Below are 19824 nucleotides of genomic sequence, written 5' to 3' on the forward strand. Positions count from 1 at the left end.
TAATTTTTATCTTTAAATTTAATCCTTTTTATTTAATTAATTTCTCAATTAATTAAATATAATTAAATATTTAAAATACCATAATAAATTTTCATTAACTTAATTCATTAATTTAATAATTTAATTTGACTTAATTAATAAAAAAAATACCAAAGACTTATAAAACACAATACAAAAAATCATCATAGAAAAACACATACAAGATCAGACTAAAGGGTTATAATTACGAATTAACGTCATACGACGCATTCAGAAGGTAATCAACTCAGATACTTGTCCTAATTTTTCTAGGACAAATGACTTAAAGGTTTAAGATTTGGACTCAAAAATTTATCTCTCATCTCTTACCATTGAGATAATGCGATATTGGCAATTCAGGTAAGCCGATACCCAGTACCTACAATATGCATAAAAATTCACACATGTACAAACACATATATACTAAGCTAAACAGACAATGACACAAAGTGGTGCATTGTGTAGATTCCGACTAGCAGGTGACTACGACTCCCTTCCTTAACCACATCAGAAATGCTATACATAAAAAAAATATACACGCACACCATACACATGAAGTATGGAGTAAGTATCCATAAGAAAATACATATGATAATCCATCTAACCAATCATCATCAATAATTGAAAACATTGTAATAATCATCATGCATACATGAAGTATAAAGTACCAAATAATCTCATTATAAAATAACTGAATATAAAACAATATCTTATAATCTCAAAAATAATAATATTAATTATCAAGCATAAAACTGACCTAAAAGAATTTGACAATAATAACAAAATGCAAACTAAGGACAAGCACTATAAGATATATGTCGCAAACAAAACTTTACTAATTTCTAAATTTCCTAGTTAATAGCGAAAACTCCATACCCACTACCAGTACAAAACAAAACAATAGTATGTTGATTACATTCTAATAATTAACACACTTTGAAATGTTCATCAGGAATATCTCCCCATTAATCTGCCTTCCATTTATGCAGGAACTGAGGCTCCACCAGAGCCCTTGTTTTCTTTCGAAAATACCTATATTATATTCCTTAAGAATTATGTGATTTGATTAAAATAATAATTAATAGGACAACAAAAGTCGCTAGAGAAGGCGAGGGCGTTGTTCGAATTGTGCTTCGAGGCTATAAATGTCTTTCGGCGAAAGGGTTTAAGAGAGTTCTTCCGGTCGGATTACCATTGTTCCAAAAGCATCTAAACTGAAAACTCCATCTCGAAGTGTATTTGTTTTACAGAGTAAAGTCCACTGAGCTGCAGAGAGCTCTAGGAAAGGAGGAATGTGTAATGTTTATCAACTAGGGCATTCGTTGAGGTCTCAACAAAATATTTTCAAGTTTCAGGTATGCTATCTTATTCGGAACTATATCTTACAATTTCAGTCTCTCTATCCTGCACTCTAGATATAATGCAACATTCTGTCCAATCCCAAGTCGTAACTGACCCAAAATTACACGGATAAAATTTACTTTGCAAATCACACTGGGAAGTAATTTATTTTTAAATTTTATTTCCAGCGCTCTATGAAATTAGATTGCTAAGTGGAGTTTTTCAATACCTACAGAATTTAGGTGTTTTATGATGCTTTACAGCTGAATGTTCATGAAACACCAATCTTCAAATGCCCTGTCCGCTTGAACGTGTAAACCCTATATTATCTGCAAACAGCAAGTAAGATCGTATACTTAAGTTTTCTTTACAGTGAGTCATATTGTGAATATCCAAATCTCTACGTATGGTGGAGCAGGGTTCTTATTTCTCATAATAACTTGTTTTTTTAGCAGCAGTTTTGTTTCTTGAAAAAGCAAGGGTTTTACATGGGTAGGCTTTCGTTGTCCATGTAATATAGCTAATTTATATGGAGAAGGATATCTAGCCAACATACAGCATTCCATCATCTTTCTACTATTCTTACTGGTTATAAGTCTTTGTTCAATGTGTTACAAGTATCGTCTGCTTGAACATGTAAACCCTATATTATCTGCAAACGGCAAGTCAGATCTTATACTAAAGTTTTCTTTACAGTGAGTCATATTGTGAATATCCAAATCTCTACGTATGGTGGAGCAGGGTTGTTATTTCTCATAATAACTTGTTTTTTTAGCTGCAGTTTCGTTTCTTGAAAAAGCAGGGGTTTTACCTGGGTAAGCTTTCGTCGTCCATGTAATATAGCTAATTTATATGGAGAAGGATATCTAGCCAACATACACATCTTTCTACTATTCTTACTGCTTATAAGTCTTTGTTCAATGTGTTACAAGTATTGCCTGGCCTCTGTTAATCAGTTTGTATTCTTGTGCTTGTGGATTTTTCTGCAGCCAAGCATTCAACTTGGATCCTGTCATATGTGCGGATTAATGTTTGAATCCCGAGCCTTGCCAGCTCAAGCTTAAAAAATCTTAGAATGCATGGAGGCAGATTGGGTAGAATGACAAACAAAGATTAGAGGCTGGGTAAATATATAGGATCAATTGAATGGGAGGTTTATAAGGAGAAGTATTTAATCATAATGTTTAAACCAGTGATACATAGTTGATACTAAAAAGCCTCAACTCCTGGGAATTTCCAACTGGATGCTGGAAAACGTTACATCAATGTCTAAATCACGTGAGACAGATAAAGAAAATTGAATGAAGCATATAAGAAACTTTACAGAAGCAATCTAGCATGCAATAACGTCAATATCCCTCTTACAGCAGACTTGGAAAACTTCCAAATATCTCCTCTCTCTCCCTCCCCCCTTCCCCAATAAAATTCTATCTACCTAAACCCAGCAACAACCCACAGTAATAAATAGTAACTACTATTCTAAGAGAAGAAATACTCTTAGATAATACCTCACAATCACTCACAAAACAATCCCCTACAACTAAGTGAACAATTAAAGCTGATATGAAGTGGGGATTAATCAGTAGTTAATGGTCAGTTACGTTAACCTCCTTTCTTTTCAAAATTTTGAACCTCTTGGTTCAATGAACTCAAATTCTGTCTACCACAGCCTACCACTTACCGTGTTAGGTAATTCTGCAATTATAATTTGTTTCTCCTCTGCATTTTGCCATTAATGCATGCTTTCTCAATTTGTCATTGCACCATACTTCTTTTCCATGGGCTGTCACCCTATCACAGACTCTGAAGAGCCCATTTTCCTTGTCATTGAGTTTTTCTTCCATATCAGCTTATGATATGCTCATAATATTAGGCTCTTTACATTCATTCTGCAAGTGCCATTCTCTTAAATGAGGACTGCTTTTCTGCCATCAAATATGGAGCCTTAAAAAGATCTCAATATCTACTCTTGCTTCATCTATAATGTCAATTGCTTTTACTGCCCACCTCCAATAATATGCTATTTCCTCGTCATTACAATCTCCTAAATCTTCTCCTCTTTTAAGGTGATTTAATAGTTCCCCATTTTCAAGATAATACAACGCAAGATACTCATCCCATTCATTCTATTTGTCTCTAGCCCAAAATCACATATAAAGGTCTTCCAGCCACTAGTAATTTTTAAATTTTATCAACTTCTCAAGACTAATAGCTTTAATGTCTCTCCATTTTAACAGGTCCATGACAGACATGAATGATAGCTGTCTTTGATTGACATTTCAGGCTGGTAATTTAAAAGAACAAAACATTAAAATCATAGATTTTAGGATTTGAGAACTAACTGGATGAGACTATAATTACACATGGACTAAGATCAACTTAGGAAATATATACTGCCTAAATGTACATCTGTAACGAAGGTCTTCATATGGTGTTAAATAGGAGGAAAGAGAGGTAGTGTTCATATGACATGTTCAAGCCCATGTTTGACATAGGAAAAAATCCATAAAGAGAGAAGGCCATTGTTTTTAGTTTAGTCACTGTTATTCTTGGATGTGTTGATGTGATCACTTAGTTTTGTTCCATTGCAACATGCAAAATTGAATACTTAGTATTTCAAGATGAAACACCAAATTTCCAACTCTCTAGCCCAAAATCACATATAAAGGTCTTTCAGCTACTAGTATTTTTATCAACTTCACAAGAGCTATAATGTTTATCCATTATCACTGTTCTATGACAGACATGAATGATAGCCGTCTTTGATTGATATTTCAGGTTGGTTATTGTATAAGAGGAAAATATTAAAATCATAGATTTTAGGATTTTAGGACTAACTGGGTAAGACTATAATTACACATGGGCTAAGATCAGCTTAGGAAATATTTACTGCCTACATGTGCATCTCTAATGAAGGTCTTCATATTGTGTTAAATAGAGGAAAAGAGGTAGTGCCTATATGACATGTGCAAGCCCATGTTCGACATAGGAAAACCTATAATTATAAAGAGCCGTTGTTTGTAGTTTAGTCACTGTTATTCTTGGATGTGTTGATGATAGTTATGTTCCATTAGAACATACAGAATCAAATACTTAGTATCTCAAGACGAAACACCAAATTTCGTACTCTCTCTTGAATAAGGATGCTCATACACTAAACAATGTATATTAATTGTGTGATCAAATGGGACAACCGCTAGGTTTCTTCTTATCCAGGACTTTTTTACTCAGTTTCAATGATGTGATATGCTGGTTATCACAAAGGGACTTACACTTTTCATTCAATAGATATCAACTTGACTTTTACTTAAATTACTTCCAACCAAAGGGCTTTGAAATCCATCTATTTAGAAATTCTATCCAACTCTATGAATGTAAGATAATGTTCATGATGAGGTGATCGTCTAACCAATCCTTGCTTCACTATGTCAACTAGGTATAGGAGGGTGTTAGCTTCTAAGGATGCAAAAATGATTTTCAGATCGTCAATATTCATCCAAATTCACTACAAAGGCAAAATCTAAATGAATATCTCCAGTAGAATTTAAACACTTGCAATTTTGGCCTACACTAACCTTACATTGTTCCTTACAATCAACATGTACCAAAAGGTAGGGGCACTAGCTTCATTACTAATCATCATTCAACAATATCTTCCATCCATCTCTACTTCTACTTGACATAAAATAAAAGTCTAAATGAGAAATTGAAAACCATGCAATTCTCCAAAGCAATGCAGGTTATCCACCATGAAGACCAACAATGAATCAACAATTACTTTGGTAGCTTTATGGCGACAATTTCAACAAGTCTCTACTCTAATCTTAATCTCCTCCCTAATCTTAATGAGTTATAGATGAGAAGGTTTTGATCTTTTATAGTTGTTCAGTTACAATCAAAGTAACAAGAATCGGAATCGGATCGGAATCGGCAAGGCCGAATCGAATCGTGAATCGGCAATGAATCGGCAATGAATTGGCGATGAATCGGCAAATTTGAAAAAACCCTTTAAATTTAAAGATTTTAACAATTTAAAACTTATTTCATGCACCCTTTATTGAATATAACTTAAACACACTATAACATCATCAAATAGAAGTTAAAACTTAACATACATAAACATGGAACATAAAATCCATCACATATGTAACTTTGTTATCTAAAATGTAAATTGTAGGCTAGCTGAAGTAAATAGAAATCAAATGATCATAATGATTTAAATCATAGAATGTATGTAAGATGATCCATAAGACATCAAATCATAAATGTATGTAAGAATCTAAGATGAAGATCTATGAAAGTTTGAAACATATGTCTATCAATAATTCAGTATCAATATCTGTAAACAAAATATAAAAACAAGGCTCCAGCTCAAGCCTTAGACTCATAGTCATCATCATCATCCTCAACATCATCCTGAAGCTCGGCTGCAGCCTCAGCCTCAGCCTCTGAGTATCCAGTCTGCCTAGTAGCAAGGCGTCTAATGTAGGTCCTAGAGGATTGCCGAGCCATATCTCCCGCATGTAAGATGGGCTCATGAACGTCGCTAGGGCCTTTGCCTGTGCGTGCACGTGTGCGTTTACCAATGCCTGAAGGACGTGCTCTAGCTGCCTCAGCCTCTATATCCACCTGGTCAACCCACACACGGTCTTCCTCAGTGAAGACTGGATCCACAACCTCTGTGAGCCACTCTGATTTTGGATCAATCTCCTCCAGAATGATCGAAGAGGAGTCAGTGCCTAAAATTTGTCTGATCCTAAGACGGAGGTTGTAATGAACAAAGACAATATCATTCAACTTCTGCACTGTCAACCTGTTTCTCCTCTTCGAATGGATGTGCTCGAACATGGACCAACTGCGCTCACATCCAGAAGCGCTGCTTGGCTGACTCAGAATACGAATGGCAATTTTTTGAAGTTTTGGGGTTGTGGCCCCAAACATTTGCCACCATCTATCTGCAATAAGGGAAAAATTGAAAATAGAAACAATTAGTCTCGTTTACAAATTACAAGTTAACTCTAAAATTACATAATCAACTTTAAGATTAGAATCTAGATTCATGAACATTGAATATTCAATATATTATTTAATTTTTACCTGGCTATAGTGTTGTCTGAGCATTTATGGCCATCCTGCCAGAGAAAAGTGGCCCCTCTTTATTGTTGAACTGGTCTAGCTCAACAATCGCAGCAGCGCTATCTTCATCGCTACTCAACCTTTGAATCACTGTGTATAAGCCAGTGAGAACCTCCGCATCCGCCTTGAACTCAAGACGGAAACGATATGCCGGATTCAGAAAGTAAGCTGCTGCATGGATGGGTTGATGGAGCTGATTCTGCCATCTCCTATCGATGATGTCCCAAATAGGGCCATACCTCTCCTGCACTCCTGCATATTGGGCTCTGATGGCCTCCTTGGCCCTATCCATGCCCTCATAAATGTAGCCCATAGAGGGCTTCTCGCCATCAGCAGTTCGTAGCAAAGCTACAAGGGGCTCAGTGACCTACATATAAAGTAAAACAAAAAACTTGAGTCAAAACTCAAATATAAAATAATATAACTTAAAGTAAAAGTAAAATACTAAATGTTAAATTGCAATAAATTTACCTGCAAGATTTCTCTAGCGGGTTTCCAAAAACCATCCTCATCAAATATGCAATCCGCCACATCTATCCCTATAGTGGTCGTAGCATAGGAAGAGGAAATCCACTCCCGCCCAACAAACATGCTCCTCAATTCATCCCTTGATGTCAACAAGGACTGCAAGGTGATGAAATTCGAGGCAAACCTCGTGATACCTGGGCGAGCTAACTCCTTGCCTTCTGTATACTTCCTCATTGTGCTAAGGACAAATGAATGATTATAAATGAATTTGTATATGTTTTTTGCCCTTTCCACACATGACTTGACAAACTCAAGTTTGCCAATTTCCTCCAACATGAGGTCAATGCAATGTGCCGCACAAGGGGACCAAAATATGGTGGGGTGCCTCTCCATCAAAAGTTTACCTACAACAATTTTAAGTCAATTAGAAATTCAAATTTCAAAATTCAAATAAATTTATTTTCAAAACTTGAAAAGTTAAAAGTTTACCTGCAGCAACATAACTTGCTGCATTATCCGTCACCACCTGGATCACATTTTGTTCTCCCACCTCTGCTATGACTTCCTCAATAGCCTCACATAAGTATGTGGCATTTTTTACATGTGCAGAAGCATCAATGGATTTGATGAACATGGTATATCCTACAAGTAACAAAACAACGAATTAGAATATTAAAATTAAATGGATCATCAACAAATTAGAATTCAACAAATCAAAATTTACAATTATGTATGTAGGAAAGTAGAATGATCAATTACCTCCACAGGATACAAGAAAATTGAGGAGTGTTCTATTCCTCTTATCTGTCCAACCATCAGTCATGATGGTGCAACCCTTTGCAATCCACTCCTTTCGGTTCTCCTCGAGCTCAACCCTCATGTCCTCTACCATCTCATCCAAGAGGTATCCGCTCAACTCAGCCTTAGTTGGGGCTTTAAACCCCGGACCACAAATAGCAACCGCATCTATCATGTTCTGCCAATAAGGAGCCCTGTCACAAATAAAAATTTAGATGTCAAAGACTCAAATTATAAAACAAGTAAATATAATTAAAGTTTTACTTTTACTTTTAATTTTAACTTTAAAGAAAACAACGAAAAAAGAATCAATTACCTGGCTGCAATAAATGGAATGTTGCAAAAGTACCAAAATTTGCATATCTCCTTTCTGGCAGCATCATGAATCTCCTTGTTCAAACCCATGCCCTCAAGCGTGGGTTGGGAACCAGGAGTAGTGTGGGGCACAAAGTAACTATCCATTCTGTTTTTCCGCACTCTAGGCTGCAATAGGTTGGTGTGGGACTCTGTCTCAGTATGTGACCGACTAGCACTAGCACGAGCAGAAGAACTAGGATAAAAAGGAGGCCTAGAAGAACCCTCTCCAACACAACCTACAGATGCTGATGCAGATGCAGATGTGGATGCGGCTGCGGATGCGGATGCGGGAACATGGGAGCCAATACCCCTTAACCCTTCAAGTTGCATTTTCCTATTGGCTTTGTCTTTTTCAATTTTTTCTAATGCCATTAAGCAAGTGCGTTTTGCCTCAGGAGTTTGGTGAGTGCAAATTGTAACATCGTGTCCAGGTATAGCAGCAATGTGGTATTTCAATCTATAAATACCCCCATAAGTTATTTTTTCTTTACAAAAAATCCATTTTGTTTGATATTTGGTTCTTTCAGGAAACTCTTCGTTATATTTCCAACATTCATCTTTTCTACCCATTGCGAATTTGCGAAAAATGAAAGCAAAGGCTGCTGCAATAAAAATTTATATGTAAAATATCAAAGTTTTGAAGCTAATAGAAGTTACAAAACAACAAACCCTAGTTTGCAACTTAGTAAAAATAAAGAACATTCAAGATCTAAACTAAAAATTTTGAAAACTATAAAAATTTAACAAAAAATGCATAATACATTAACATGCAAAAAAAAAAGAAGAGCACTTACCTCTTGCAAATGAGTTGAGGAGTGTTAAGATTGGCTCCTTAATGCTCCCAATGCAATTGATGGCCTCCCCAAATGGATTGCTGATCTCTTATGTGCTCTTTCTTTTGCCAGTTAGAAACTTATGGCTTTTCTTTTATCTTCTTCTCTTTCACTTTTCCTCTCTTCTACTCATGTTAAACAAATAGAAGGCCCTTTAGGGTTATAACAAAGAGAATAGGTCAAAAACAAAGTAAAAAAAACAAGCAATTTTTTAAAATTTTACAAGTCTATACTTTATTGGCTGCGGGCGATTCATGCGATTTTTTGGATGAATCGCCTGAATCGGCGATTCAGGCGAGTCACCTGATGAAATCGGCAATGGCGATTTCCGACTCCAAAAAAATCGCCATTGCTGAATCTAATCGCTGAATCGCCGATTCAGGCAATTTTATGGCGATTCTCGTTACTCTGGTTACAATGAAGGGCCAAGATCGATTGTTAGTATCAAGGGCCAAGATTGATTCACTACAGCCCCCATATAGGGTTACCACAATATCATCTAATTACATGCACCATCATGTGGGCCAATAAGAAAATTACAATGCTTTTGAGAGCAAATGAGAAAATATGTCCACTTGGCATAATATGATTGAATCTGCTTGGACATGTTTAGCTGGAATTTTCTGATTGGTTGAAGACAAGTGGGTGCCACCTCAACATTCTTATCTTGTAGGCTTGATCACTTCTTTTGGTGATGAGAACATTATGAAGTTCTCGATTATGATGACATTCTCAAATAGCTTCATCTTCTCAAATCCTCTCCTTCTTCATTCTTATAAATTTCGTCATTACCAATTTTGAACTTGCTTGTACTTGGAAACTTGACGTCCCTTTCAATCCCTTGACCTTAATCTTCTTGAAGTGATGAAGCTTTCATGCACTTGGATCTTTCAAAATAAACTTGGATTTTGGGAGGAAATTCAAGTTAATGATTTTTCATTCACTTGTATTCCTGATCATTTTCTTACATGACTTGTTCTTTGATATCCATTTTCATAGTTTGATCTTGAACTTGGATCAGAATCTTCTTCTTAGCTTTCAACTCTCTTGTCATTGAGCACCTTCTTGGTTGAAGTTTTGAACTCGAGCTTGTAGCATACATTTCTGTTGGTGTGACATTTATATATGCATACCATCAATGTTCTGATCTTACACATTACTGATTGCTCCAATGAGTGAATCTCGATTCAGCCTTTCCTCCTCCGCAATTACCTCGCAAAAATAAAAGGGAAATTGCATTAAGCTCACAAAATTGATAAGCATAAAAGAAATGAATCACTTGGAATCCATCTAGGACTGGGTGGAATTGTGGGGGGTCTCAAGATTGTGAATCTTGAGACATGGTCGGATTAGGACCTAGTGTCGAGTTTTTTAATTTTGCAAGTTAAAACTTAACTCCCATTTTTCATTTAAATTTCTTCAGCTGGGAGGGTGAAATAATTTATGTAACATTGAAGTGTAAGTTACTTTAAGTTATATTTTATATAAGTACTGTCAGGATGTTGAGGTACATTTCAGGTTCACCGTTCATATGAGCTATAATAAAGATTTTAGATTTTGGGAGTTTCAAAAAAATTCCAGACAACCAAATTTCAGGATTTAGCATGCCTACCAACAGTGTTACCTCCCACAACCTTTCCTAACTTTGTAAGACGAAACTGAAATTGGAACAGGGATTTTCAAAAGGTTCTAACTCATGTCATGCCAAATCCGTTGATTTTAACTCCATACCCTTGACTAGCGTAGCCCAACTCTCACCCAGACCCTCAACTGACTTGAATACCCAACAAGCCAAAGTTGCCCAAATGCATCTCTTTGACGTGGAGACTTGAAAATTGTTATGAAGACCACCTAAAACCACTACACCTATGGCCAAGGCAAAAAGAGGGATCCCCATTTGGAATGGGGTGATGGTGCGAAAAACTCACAACAGGATGCATTCTTGAGCTTCAGTCCATTCAGAAAAACTCCTAAGTGGGCCACGCCATCTTAATAATGCAAGTATTTTTTATTAAAAGATTGTTCAGGATCAGCTGTTCTATCCTATTTACAGACAGCTGTTTATCACTTTACCTTAAATAGACAATGGAAGGAAGTGAGACATTTCACTACTTACATAACTTGTTGGTCAATTTAGAGCATCCAAATTTTTATTAAGTACACGAATGTATAATCTATTTTATGTGCCACTCTCCTGTGTACTTAGTTTGCCATGATCTTCATCCTCGTGATTGACCTTATGTGACTGGAACATTTGATTCATTGTCCTGAGTCCTGACCATAACTAGTGATTAGAAAGATGTGAACCACTTCTAATCACAGTCATTAAACAGTACCTAGAAACCATAGTTCCATTATCATTGTGATGAAGTTGAGGAAGTTTCTAATGCAATCCTTGCTCTAAAAATGGTTTTCTGCCCCCTTAATAATTCAAATTCCGACTTCTCTACCAAGTGCATTGACCAACTGCAATGGTGAATTCCCTAATCAGGTCATGAATGTTAAAATTATTTCTATAAAGTCATTCAATCCCTAATCATGCAATTCCATCAATTCATTTTAAAAAGAAATTCCATTCAGGTAATCTAAATAAATGAGATCAGGCAATTGATCCATGGCTTTAGCAAGTGAATTTGTTTAATCTGAACAATTTTTCTATAAGGGAAGTTAAGGTATGAAGATAATTCCTATTATAAATATCTACACATTGAATAAAAATACCTGTTTTTAATTTCCACAAAAGTAACATTACATTATGTTTGTTTGCTGTTCTAAATTGTTCTATTCTCAGTTGTAAAACAGGTCCTCATAGATACAGGATTTGGTGAAAACAGTAAATTTGGTGAAAGCAGTAAAGATATACTTTTGTTTGGATGTACTAGGCATGCTGTAAGTGCTACTTTCTGTCTGCCTCTAGCTATGGTTGTGATCATGGCATCTGTTGCCCTACATCAAACCATGGTGCCTTTATACTGCAAGAACTTGCACTCTCTATTTGGGGGATCTCTGTGTACAAGCAGAAAATCTGGAAGATTTTTTCTCAATGTCACTAAATTTCATGCAACATCTTTTGTTGGCCATTTTGAAAAAGGTCCCCTGACCCTCAAAAGTTTGGGATTTGAAAGTGACTCTAATCAGATAAAGATCAAAACTAAAGGGGACAAAGTGACAGAGGTTATTCAAATCGACGAAAAATATCCCCCATTGAGTGGGAAATTTCCGGTAGCTTATAAAGAAAAGACATACAAAAAAAAAACCAAGGATGATCGAAAACAAAATATTATCAATACTGAGGCTTTTCCATTTGCTGCAAAGAATTTTTCTGCATTGAATTTATCTGATGCACTCATTAAAAGGTTAAAGAATGAAAGCCTGGAAGTTCCAACTGATGTGCAGGTGACAGCAATCCCAATGATTTTGAAGGGACAAGATGTTGCAATCCAGTCTTACACTGGTTCTGGGAAAACTCTTGCTTATTTGCTTCCGATACTGTCAAAAGTTGGTCCATTAAAGGAAACTCGGGCTGAAAACATTAAAGGCAACAGTAGATATGGGATAGAGGCTGTTATTGTTGCTCCTTCGAGAGAGCTTGCAATGCAGATTGTGAGAGAGGCAGAAAAGATTTTAGGACCAGATCATAAGAAAACAGTACAGCAGCTTGTGGGAGGTGCAAACAGGTCAAGACAGGAGGAAGCATTAAAGAAGAACAGACCATTAATTGTAGTAGGAACTCCAGGAAGAATTTCAGAAATAAGTCTGGCGGGAAAGTTACAAACTCATGGATGCCGTTTTCTTGTTCTTGATGAGGTCGATGAGCTTTTGTCATTCAACTTTAGAGAGAATATGCACAGGATTCTGGAACATGTTGGGAGGCGCAGATATGCAGAGGAGCAGGAAATTGAAGATAAGAGCCCTGTGGTCTCTGGTCAAATAGCAAGTAGTAAAGATTTATCTGATGAAGAAGTGTCAAATTCACCTTCTAATAAAAAAGATGAAAGAATTCAGAGGCAGACCATTTTAGTGTCTGCCACCATGCCTCCATCAGTATTACGGGCAGCCAGTACCTGGGGTCACAAGCCATTACTTGTCAGGGCCAACAGTGTCATTGATGTCGAGTCCGCCGCAAGGTCAAGTACTAGCAATTCAACCATTCAGGGTGCGATTGAGAGCTTGCCCCCTTCACTGGACCATTTCTTTGCTTTCTGTAAACTACAGCACAAGGTAGATACTCTCAGAAAATGTATTCATGCTTTAGGTGCGAAATCTGTAATAGCCTTCATGAATCATAACACACAGTTACAGGACACTGTATACAAGCTGGAGGCAAAAGGGCTGAGTGCTTGTGCTTTACATGGTGACCTTAACAAGCTAGAAAGAACCAATCGACTTGTGAGGTTTAGGAAAGGGGAGCTTAAGATATTAGTGACGAACGAGTTGGCTGCAAGGGGTTTGGATGTGATTACCTGTGATCTTGTTGTGAATCTTGACTTGCCAACAGATACAATCCACTATGCTCATAGGGCTGGGCGAACAGGTCGCCTTGGGAATAAAGGTACAGTTCTTTCTATTTGTGAACAAAGAGAGGAGTTTGTTGTGAAAAAATTTGAGAGACAACTTGGCATTTCTATTAAGTGTTGTGATTTTGTTGGAGGGAGTCTTAGGAAGGGAGCTGATGAGCATATCAAAGCCTAATTGCCTTTGCATCTATGAAATTCTAAGCAGTTGTAACTTTAAGGATTTACATGTGACAATCAAGCTCAAACTCAGCATTTCCATGATAGAAAGTGTTCATTGGCCAGCCAAATTTGAATCTATATTTGCCTTTATAGTCTCAATTTTTTCAAGCACTTCTAAATAAACTAGAGGGTTTGTGATAAAGTCCATGTGGATTCTACTGCAACAAATGGAAAATGTTGTAACAGTCAATTGAATACACAAGGCCCATTATAATATATCTTGAGGACATGTTTGGATGTTTTCTTTCTTATAGAAATTTCATTTCAAAGAACATTGTGTAAATGCAGGTTGGGATTTGGATGCCAGATCACAAGCAAATAACAAGAAAGAGTGAACAAATTGATAATAATAACAGTAATTAATGCTTCCTATGAAAATCATTTAAGATAAGCGAACATAGATTTGAATATGCCAATGCTATTTTTTGGTATTGTGATAGAGGAGTTCACATTCCACTTATGATGCTCAAGTCTAGAAGCACATCAACATTGGGCTATGCCCTCTGTGATTCACATCTAGATTGGTAATATGAGAACTGTTTCCTTTTCTTTATTTAATTTATATTGAAATGTGAAAGTGTACAAAGTTATATGGCTCACTGAAGCAATCAAACAGTACCGACATGAGGTTACACTATGAGCTCAGTTCTGATGTTTTGTCAAGCACTCATTTAATACAAAGAAAACTGTTAAAAGACATGAAGATTATTCACTCCCCAAGTAAACAACAGAGTAAAGATGACTTATATACAAAAATATCACGTTCCTTTGAATACAAACTTCATCCAATCAAAAAGCAACTCCATCCTTTTGCCATCCACACAACAAATCTAATTTCTCCATCATTAGCTTCAGTTCCTGCAAGAAGTTCAATTTCCTCAGCTACTTGAACTACATTCTCTAGTATAGGAATCCCTTGGGGTGCCTCATTTACCATAATGGGTCAGCCATGCTCTCTCTCATTCAGAATTATTGCAACTAGCACTCTCACATTCAGAATTATTGCTTGTCTTGACCTGCCTATCGATATTTTTGCAGCCAGAATATTAATAGCCCCATGAACTTTAGCCATCATTGTTTCCGTATATCGTCTTCAATGAACTTCTCAACCCATTCATGGTCTTGAGAATCGGAACATCTATTAAGAAGAACAAGAAGATGACTATTTGCTTCAGAACCTGCACGTTCACCTGCCACTGCACAGGAAATAGAGTAGAGACTATTGGGCAATACTTGGAATTTAGATTGGTAATTTTGCCTAGCTACTGCCTCGTTTCAGATTACAATCACATAAGTATCGCCCACTTGCAATTGTGCACATAATTATTGTGGGTATGCACCTGGTCAACTTGGTGAGTGTGCTTGCCATTATTTAGTTGTTATTTGATGTTTGCAGTTAAACGTGTATTGGCACGCATATGTGCCAAAGATTCAAGTGTGTTCTTATTGGTCCACTTAACCTGTTAGTACTGCTAGAGATATGTCACGTATATGATATAGTAGACAGTCTTTTAGAGGAAGGCCATGGTTAATTTTAGGTTCATTTGTAATTTGTGTTAAAACAATTCCTTTTTAGCACAGTAAAATAGTTAAATGTCTATTGTAACAATCATGTTTTCTCTTGAATCGTAATTGTGAAAGGTAGGCATGGGTGTTCCTAGCTTCTTGATACAATAATATTGTCAACTTGAGCATGTTATTAGTTCCTGCCATGCAGGAAACTATTGCCGAGGGGTTCACTTAACTAGTTATTGAACTTTCATTGCACAACCAATTCCATTGCTATTTTCTCCTCATTATGTGCCCATTCCGATCAATTAGTCTTTCAAATCCGGTGAACATGATCGACAGTTACCAGCAGCAGGGGCAGCTTTTGCTTTCACATTATCCAAGACAAGACAAGAGACATGAATCAAGTTACAGGCCTTGAGGTCAGGATCATTTCAGGCTTTTTCCATATACGAGGTCTTTCCCATCTGTTGCTATGGGATGATCACAAGCACCATCGCAAGCTAGGGCTTCTCCTGGTTCATGCACCTCTGACGCCTGTCTCTTGCTGCAGATGATTAAGATGATTAGAAAAAAGATAATCATTTCTATACAAACCTGCTACAAATATGTTTCCAGTGCAGAATAAGTAGGATGTAGGGCTTACTGGTTAGAGGAATACAACCACGTGAGGTATGGAAAACCTATTCTATTATTCTGCTACTTGCAGGTTCTATTGTTCATTTGTTTCAGTTTCGCTCATTTGCATAAACCCTCAAGTGCTCTATTTCATGCTTCCCTTGCCTCTGTATTCTTGAAGCCGTGTCCATATGTTTGGTATTTTCTATCCTGGAAAGCTATAACAGGTCTGTTTTCTCTCTACCAAAAACTAAATTCCTTAAAAGAAATACAAGTTCCGGCTAGATTTGTCATTATTGTGTCGCCTGCATTCAAGCGCTATATTACACAAGAGTAGCTAATCGATTCTGAATTTCTCACTTGATAGAATAGTTAATGGATTCAAAACTTCTCAGAATTTGGTTTTTCGCCAACAAATCCGTGTAGTGATTGAAGACTAACAGCAGATTTATGCCTCCGTATAGTGATTGAAGACTAACAGCAGATTTATACCTTCAGGACTCTGAGCAACCGATTCCTTCACCTAAAATCTCTTACAGTGAAAGAAAGACCAAAAAAAATTTCTCAAATTTACTCAGCCTTCAACCCCACAAACTCTCTATTCTCTTAACATTAATTAAGGAGTGAACAACGAATCCGAATACACTAAGTGTATATCTCTATTTTGGTTTCAAGTGATTTTTGTGACATGGGGGTTCACCATTAACTCCAACACTTTGGACTATATCCTTCCTTGCAACGATCACTGCAATGAGTAATTTTCCCAAAATAGTTTATATGTTGTGTTGAAAGGAACATTGTTACCGAACAGAGAATTAACACAAGGAACATCTGATTCCCTGTTTTTCTCATTATTTGACATTGCAGCTTCATATGAAGATTGTGATCCAAGTGTATTTTAAGGAAAAAAAAGCCTTGTGATGGAACTCTATTTGAGTTGGACAAGGTGGAATTCTTGTGTAGGCATGCCCCATAATTGGAGCCCGCAATCTCTGTTATAGCTACCTCTGTTTTTTGTGCAAAGTTGGGATTAATGGTCGTTGTTGTGGTTGTGTTAACCCTCTTCTTATAAGCCTTGTTTTTGGCTCCCAATGATAGCTACCTGATGTTTTGCAGTATATTCGGGCATTGGATTAATATTACTGATTCTAATATTGTTAATATCTGAACTGGTTGCATTAATGCCTTTTAGATTTTGTGCGCAGAAAACAAAGACAAGAAATAATAGCCAGAATGGGGTTGTATACGAGGATGATCCCTCAATCTTTGCATTGGAGCTTATCAATGAACCTCGCTGTAAAACTAATCTATCTGGAAGAAAAATGTGATTTTGCTAAGAGCACTACAGAGATGAGTAAAAGCGATGGCTAGCCATGTGAAATCAATTGATAGCAATCACCTGGTTGAAGTCGGTATGGAAGCAGTTCAATCCAAATGGGCTTGAATTTGTAACTCACTTCATTAGCACAAATCCGCTCCTATGGATTGATTTTGCAACAGTTCATCCAAATTGGCTTGAATTTGTAACTCACTTCATTAGCACAAATCAGCTCCTATGGATTGATTTTGCAACTGTTCATGCCTACCCTAACTCATGGTACCCATCCTTTATACTCTCAATCTGATAGTTTTTCCAACTCGGTATTGTTTCTTCAAAATATTCTGAACTAAATTCAGGCTGGCGGAAGAAGCTCTTATAGGTTCGCTTGAAGAATTATCAGCTTTCTGCTACCGTATCAAGATAGTTCTAGTATCAGTTTTAAACAGTTGGAACAGTCTTATCTGCTGATGCCATTATTTAAGTACATATACATAGCAAAATGATGAGCATAAATAGGGATAAGATGCAATTGTTATTCCCCTCCAATGCATAAATAATGAGGTTGTTTAAAATTATCTAGAAATAGTTTGGAAACAAATTTTTGAGAATAATTTTCAGTGATTCCTTCATCATTTTAGGCTTTGACTGTAAATTTCAGATTAGAAAGATTGAGGCTCTGTATGGATTGTCATGGTATATTTATTGGCCTCCATCAAAATGCATCAGACGATGTTTCTAAAATGTCTGAAAGTATAAGTTGTATTCATAAACAGTGTTGCTTTTGGAATATGCAATCCAGGACTATATTTAGGGAAACTATCAAGTTTCTTGTACTCTATTGGCCAAATAATCAAGTGACAAAATTCGGTTAACAATGACGTATCACCCATAGTTTTTATTATTGATTAATATAAAAAACAATGTGTCACAATATTATGAAGTCAACAAATTCTTTTATGTCTTATATTTATTGCTTAAATTTCTCTTTCAAGAGTTGTTGGATCTTCTTAGAAGTTTTGGATTCAGCTAGCCTTCTGAAACAATACATATTACATCTATTGATACAATATATTATATCTATTAATAAAGGATTGCTTCACTTAGTAAGTTTCCCTCTTCTGCTTGATATCTTCAAGCAATTGATGATTGATGATTTTCCCCTTTCTGAAAAGATTTAAGTGCAATGATATTTTATCAAGATAAGATAGTAAACCTGCATTTACCCAATATGCATGACACTTGACTAATTGACAAGCTTCTTAGAAACCAACACAATCATCTTCCATCTTTGGCAGGAACTTGGCTGCCCTGCAGCTCTTTTTAATGTTTGATGTACTCCATTCTCTCTTGTTAATGTTTGATGTGCTCCATTCTCACCTTTGCACTACGAATCTAAATTCTTTTTGATGTGTTTTTAGTGTCGAGCGTTTAATTTTTCCTGTTAATGTTTGATGTGCTCCATTCTCACCTTTGCACTACGAATCTAAATTCTTTTTGATGTGTTTTTAGTGTCGAGCATTTAATTTTTCCTAAGAGTGCTTGGGAGGGTCCAAAATTTTAGGCCCCAAGTGCAATGTCTATGTAGAGCAAGGAATTTGTTACCTTTCGCAAGAACAAACAAACCTTATGCTACCTCACTTAAATTAGCATGCAGAGCTAGGGGGAAAGGTCTTAACCTAAATCAACCAACTAAACTTTAATTTAAATGAAACAAGTAACTTAAAAAAACTAAAGTACAATGAATTATAACTAATATAGCTATTTTACAATTACAAAGAGAAAAATAGAAAGAAAGCTAATAACTTGTAAACTATGACATCTGTGGGTGTTCTGACTACAAAAATGTCAAGTGCTTAATATAAATACCTTAGTGAAGAAGTTTGGAGCTCTTAGACTTGGACAATAGTGTGTTGCGGTGATGCTTGCATGTTGCACTATAGTCTAGTTTAGCAGAGAACAAAAAATCTGCAGAATGTTTTATTTAGTTTAGAATCTTCGATTCCAATACCTATTTGTCACCTGCACACATAGAAAAAGAGAAAGTGTTGGGATTGTATAGAGGTTTGCCTCATTCAAGTCCCAACTTAGAGTTCCCACCTCTACAAACAACCAAACATGTAGATATACATTAAGAGACAAGCCATAGCTATTTGCTTAATGGAGGAGAACCCCTATTACACAAAAGACAAGCAATAAAAATGAACCTTGCTTGAGGGAAAAGCTCCGTACTACCGAATAAAGGAATATTTTGAGATACAATAATGCAAATCAAACCAACATAAGACACCAATACAAGAGGTATGTAAGTGTAGGTCTCCTCCAAGTTGAGCATGAATTATGATAGAGCTTCATTGCAAGAGACTTAGGATGAAGAAGGGGAAGAGATTGGTAGAGATTTATTTTATTTTATTTTGTCTGTGTGAGTGTGCGAGTGTGTGTGTGTGAGAGAGAGAGAGAGAGCTACAAATGAGCTAAAAACATTTATCATTGTGAACATGTAGAAGTGCCTGTGTGTGTGAGAGAAAGAGAGAGTGCGCGCTACAAATGGGCTGAAAACATTTATCATTGTGAACACGTAGAAGTAGTTGTTTCTCATGCATCTGAGATAAGGTACACATGTTGAAAACGTCACCATGTTCTCAAATTTTGTGAATACTAGCGCATCGTGTAGATGTTTACATGTTGTGAT

General features: G+C 36.3%; 4 protein-coding genes across 7 annotated transcripts; 1 reads left to right on the forward strand and 3 right to left on the reverse strand.

Moving 5' to 3' along the window:
* The first annotated feature begins 1189 nt into the window (after nt 1–1189).
* EMB1586 (P-loop containing nucleoside triphosphate hydrolases superfamily protein) lies at nt 1190–13903 on the forward strand. Of its 4 annotated transcripts, none has more exons than XM_089801766.1 (3): nt 1190–1373; nt 1595–1701; nt 11743–13903. In XM_089801766.1, exon 3 carries the CDS (start codon nt 11871–11873, stop codon nt 13641–13643), a length of 1773 nt encoding a protein of 590 aa, XP_089657892.1. In that variant the 5' UTR covers nt 1190–1373; nt 1595–1701; nt 11743–11870; the 3' UTR covers nt 13644–13903. The 4 variants fall into 4 exon arrangements, with proteins under 4 accessions (XP_089657892.1, XP_089657893.1, XP_089657891.1 ...); XM_089801767.1 differs by having other exon boundaries at nt 1623–1701; XM_089801765.1 differs by lacking the exon at nt 1595–1701.
* Nucleotides 5575–6577, reverse strand: LOC149540671 (uncharacterized). Its single transcript, XM_089801770.1, has 2 exons — nt 6457–6577; nt 5575–6314 (listed from the first exon to the last, which is right to left on the reverse strand). The coding sequence occupies exon 2, from the start codon at nt 6298–6300 to the stop codon at nt 5731–5733; it is 570 nt and encodes a 189-aa protein (XP_089657896.1). The 5' UTR covers nt 6301–6314; nt 6457–6577; the 3' UTR covers nt 5575–5730.
* LOC149540672 (uncharacterized) lies at nt 6940–7597 on the reverse strand. The gene is made up of 2 exons (XM_089801769.1): nt 7453–7597; nt 6940–7367 (listed from the first exon to the last, which is right to left on the reverse strand). The coding sequence occupies exons 1-2, from the start codon at nt 7595–7597 to the stop codon at nt 6940–6942; spliced, it is 573 nt and encodes a 190-aa protein (XP_089657895.1).
* On the reverse strand, nt 7715–8587 carry LOC149540673 (uncharacterized). Its single transcript, XM_089801768.1, has 2 exons — nt 8078–8587; nt 7715–7955 (listed from the first exon to the last, which is right to left on the reverse strand). Exons 1-2 carry the CDS (start codon nt 8488–8490, stop codon nt 7715–7717), a joined length of 654 nt encoding a protein of 217 aa, XP_089657894.1. The 5' UTR covers nt 8491–8587.
* Nucleotides 13904–19824: the final 5921 nt, after the last annotated feature.

Source organism: Cupressus sempervirens, chromosome 9 (assembly GCF_028749045.1).
Source record: "Cupressus sempervirens isolate cs-2001-9-10 chromosome 9, ASM2874904v1, whole genome shotgun sequence".
In the NCBI taxonomy this organism is placed as follows: Eukaryota; Viridiplantae; Streptophyta; class Pinopsida; order Cupressales; family Cupressaceae; genus Cupressus; species Cupressus sempervirens.

What these genes read in the sequence shown, in the direction of transcription:
- EMB1586 (XM_089801764.1), top strand. Translation starts at nt 1,311, where the DNA reads ATGTGTAATGTTTATCAACTAGGGCATTCGTTGAGGTCTCAACAAAAT. An exon ending in AAAATATTTTCAAGTTTCAG is followed by an intron (nt 1,374 to 11,753) that starts GTATGCTATCTT and finishes GTTGTAAAACAG; the next exon opens with GTCCTCATAGATACAGGATT.
- LOC149540671 (XM_089801770.1), bottom strand. Translation starts at nt 6,300, where the DNA reads ATGTTTGGGGCCACAACCCCAAAACTTCAAAAAATTGCCATTCGTATT.
- LOC149540672 (XM_089801769.1), bottom strand. Translation starts at nt 7,597, where the DNA reads ATGTTCATCAAATCCATTGATGCTTCTGCACATGTAAAAAATGCCACA. An exon ending in AGCAAGTTATGTTGCTGCAG is followed by an intron (nt 7,368 to 7,452) that starts GTAAACTTTTAA and finishes AAATTGTTGTAG; the next exon opens with GTAAACTTTTGATGGAGAGG.
- LOC149540673 (XM_089801768.1), bottom strand. Translation starts at nt 8,490, where the DNA reads ATGGCATTAGAAAAAATTGAAAAAGACAAAGCCAATAGGAAAATGCAA. An exon ending in ATTCCATTTATTGCAGCCAG is followed by an intron (nt 7,956 to 8,077) that starts GTAATTGATTCT and finishes TATTTGTGACAG; the next exon opens with GGCTCCTTATTGGCAGAACA.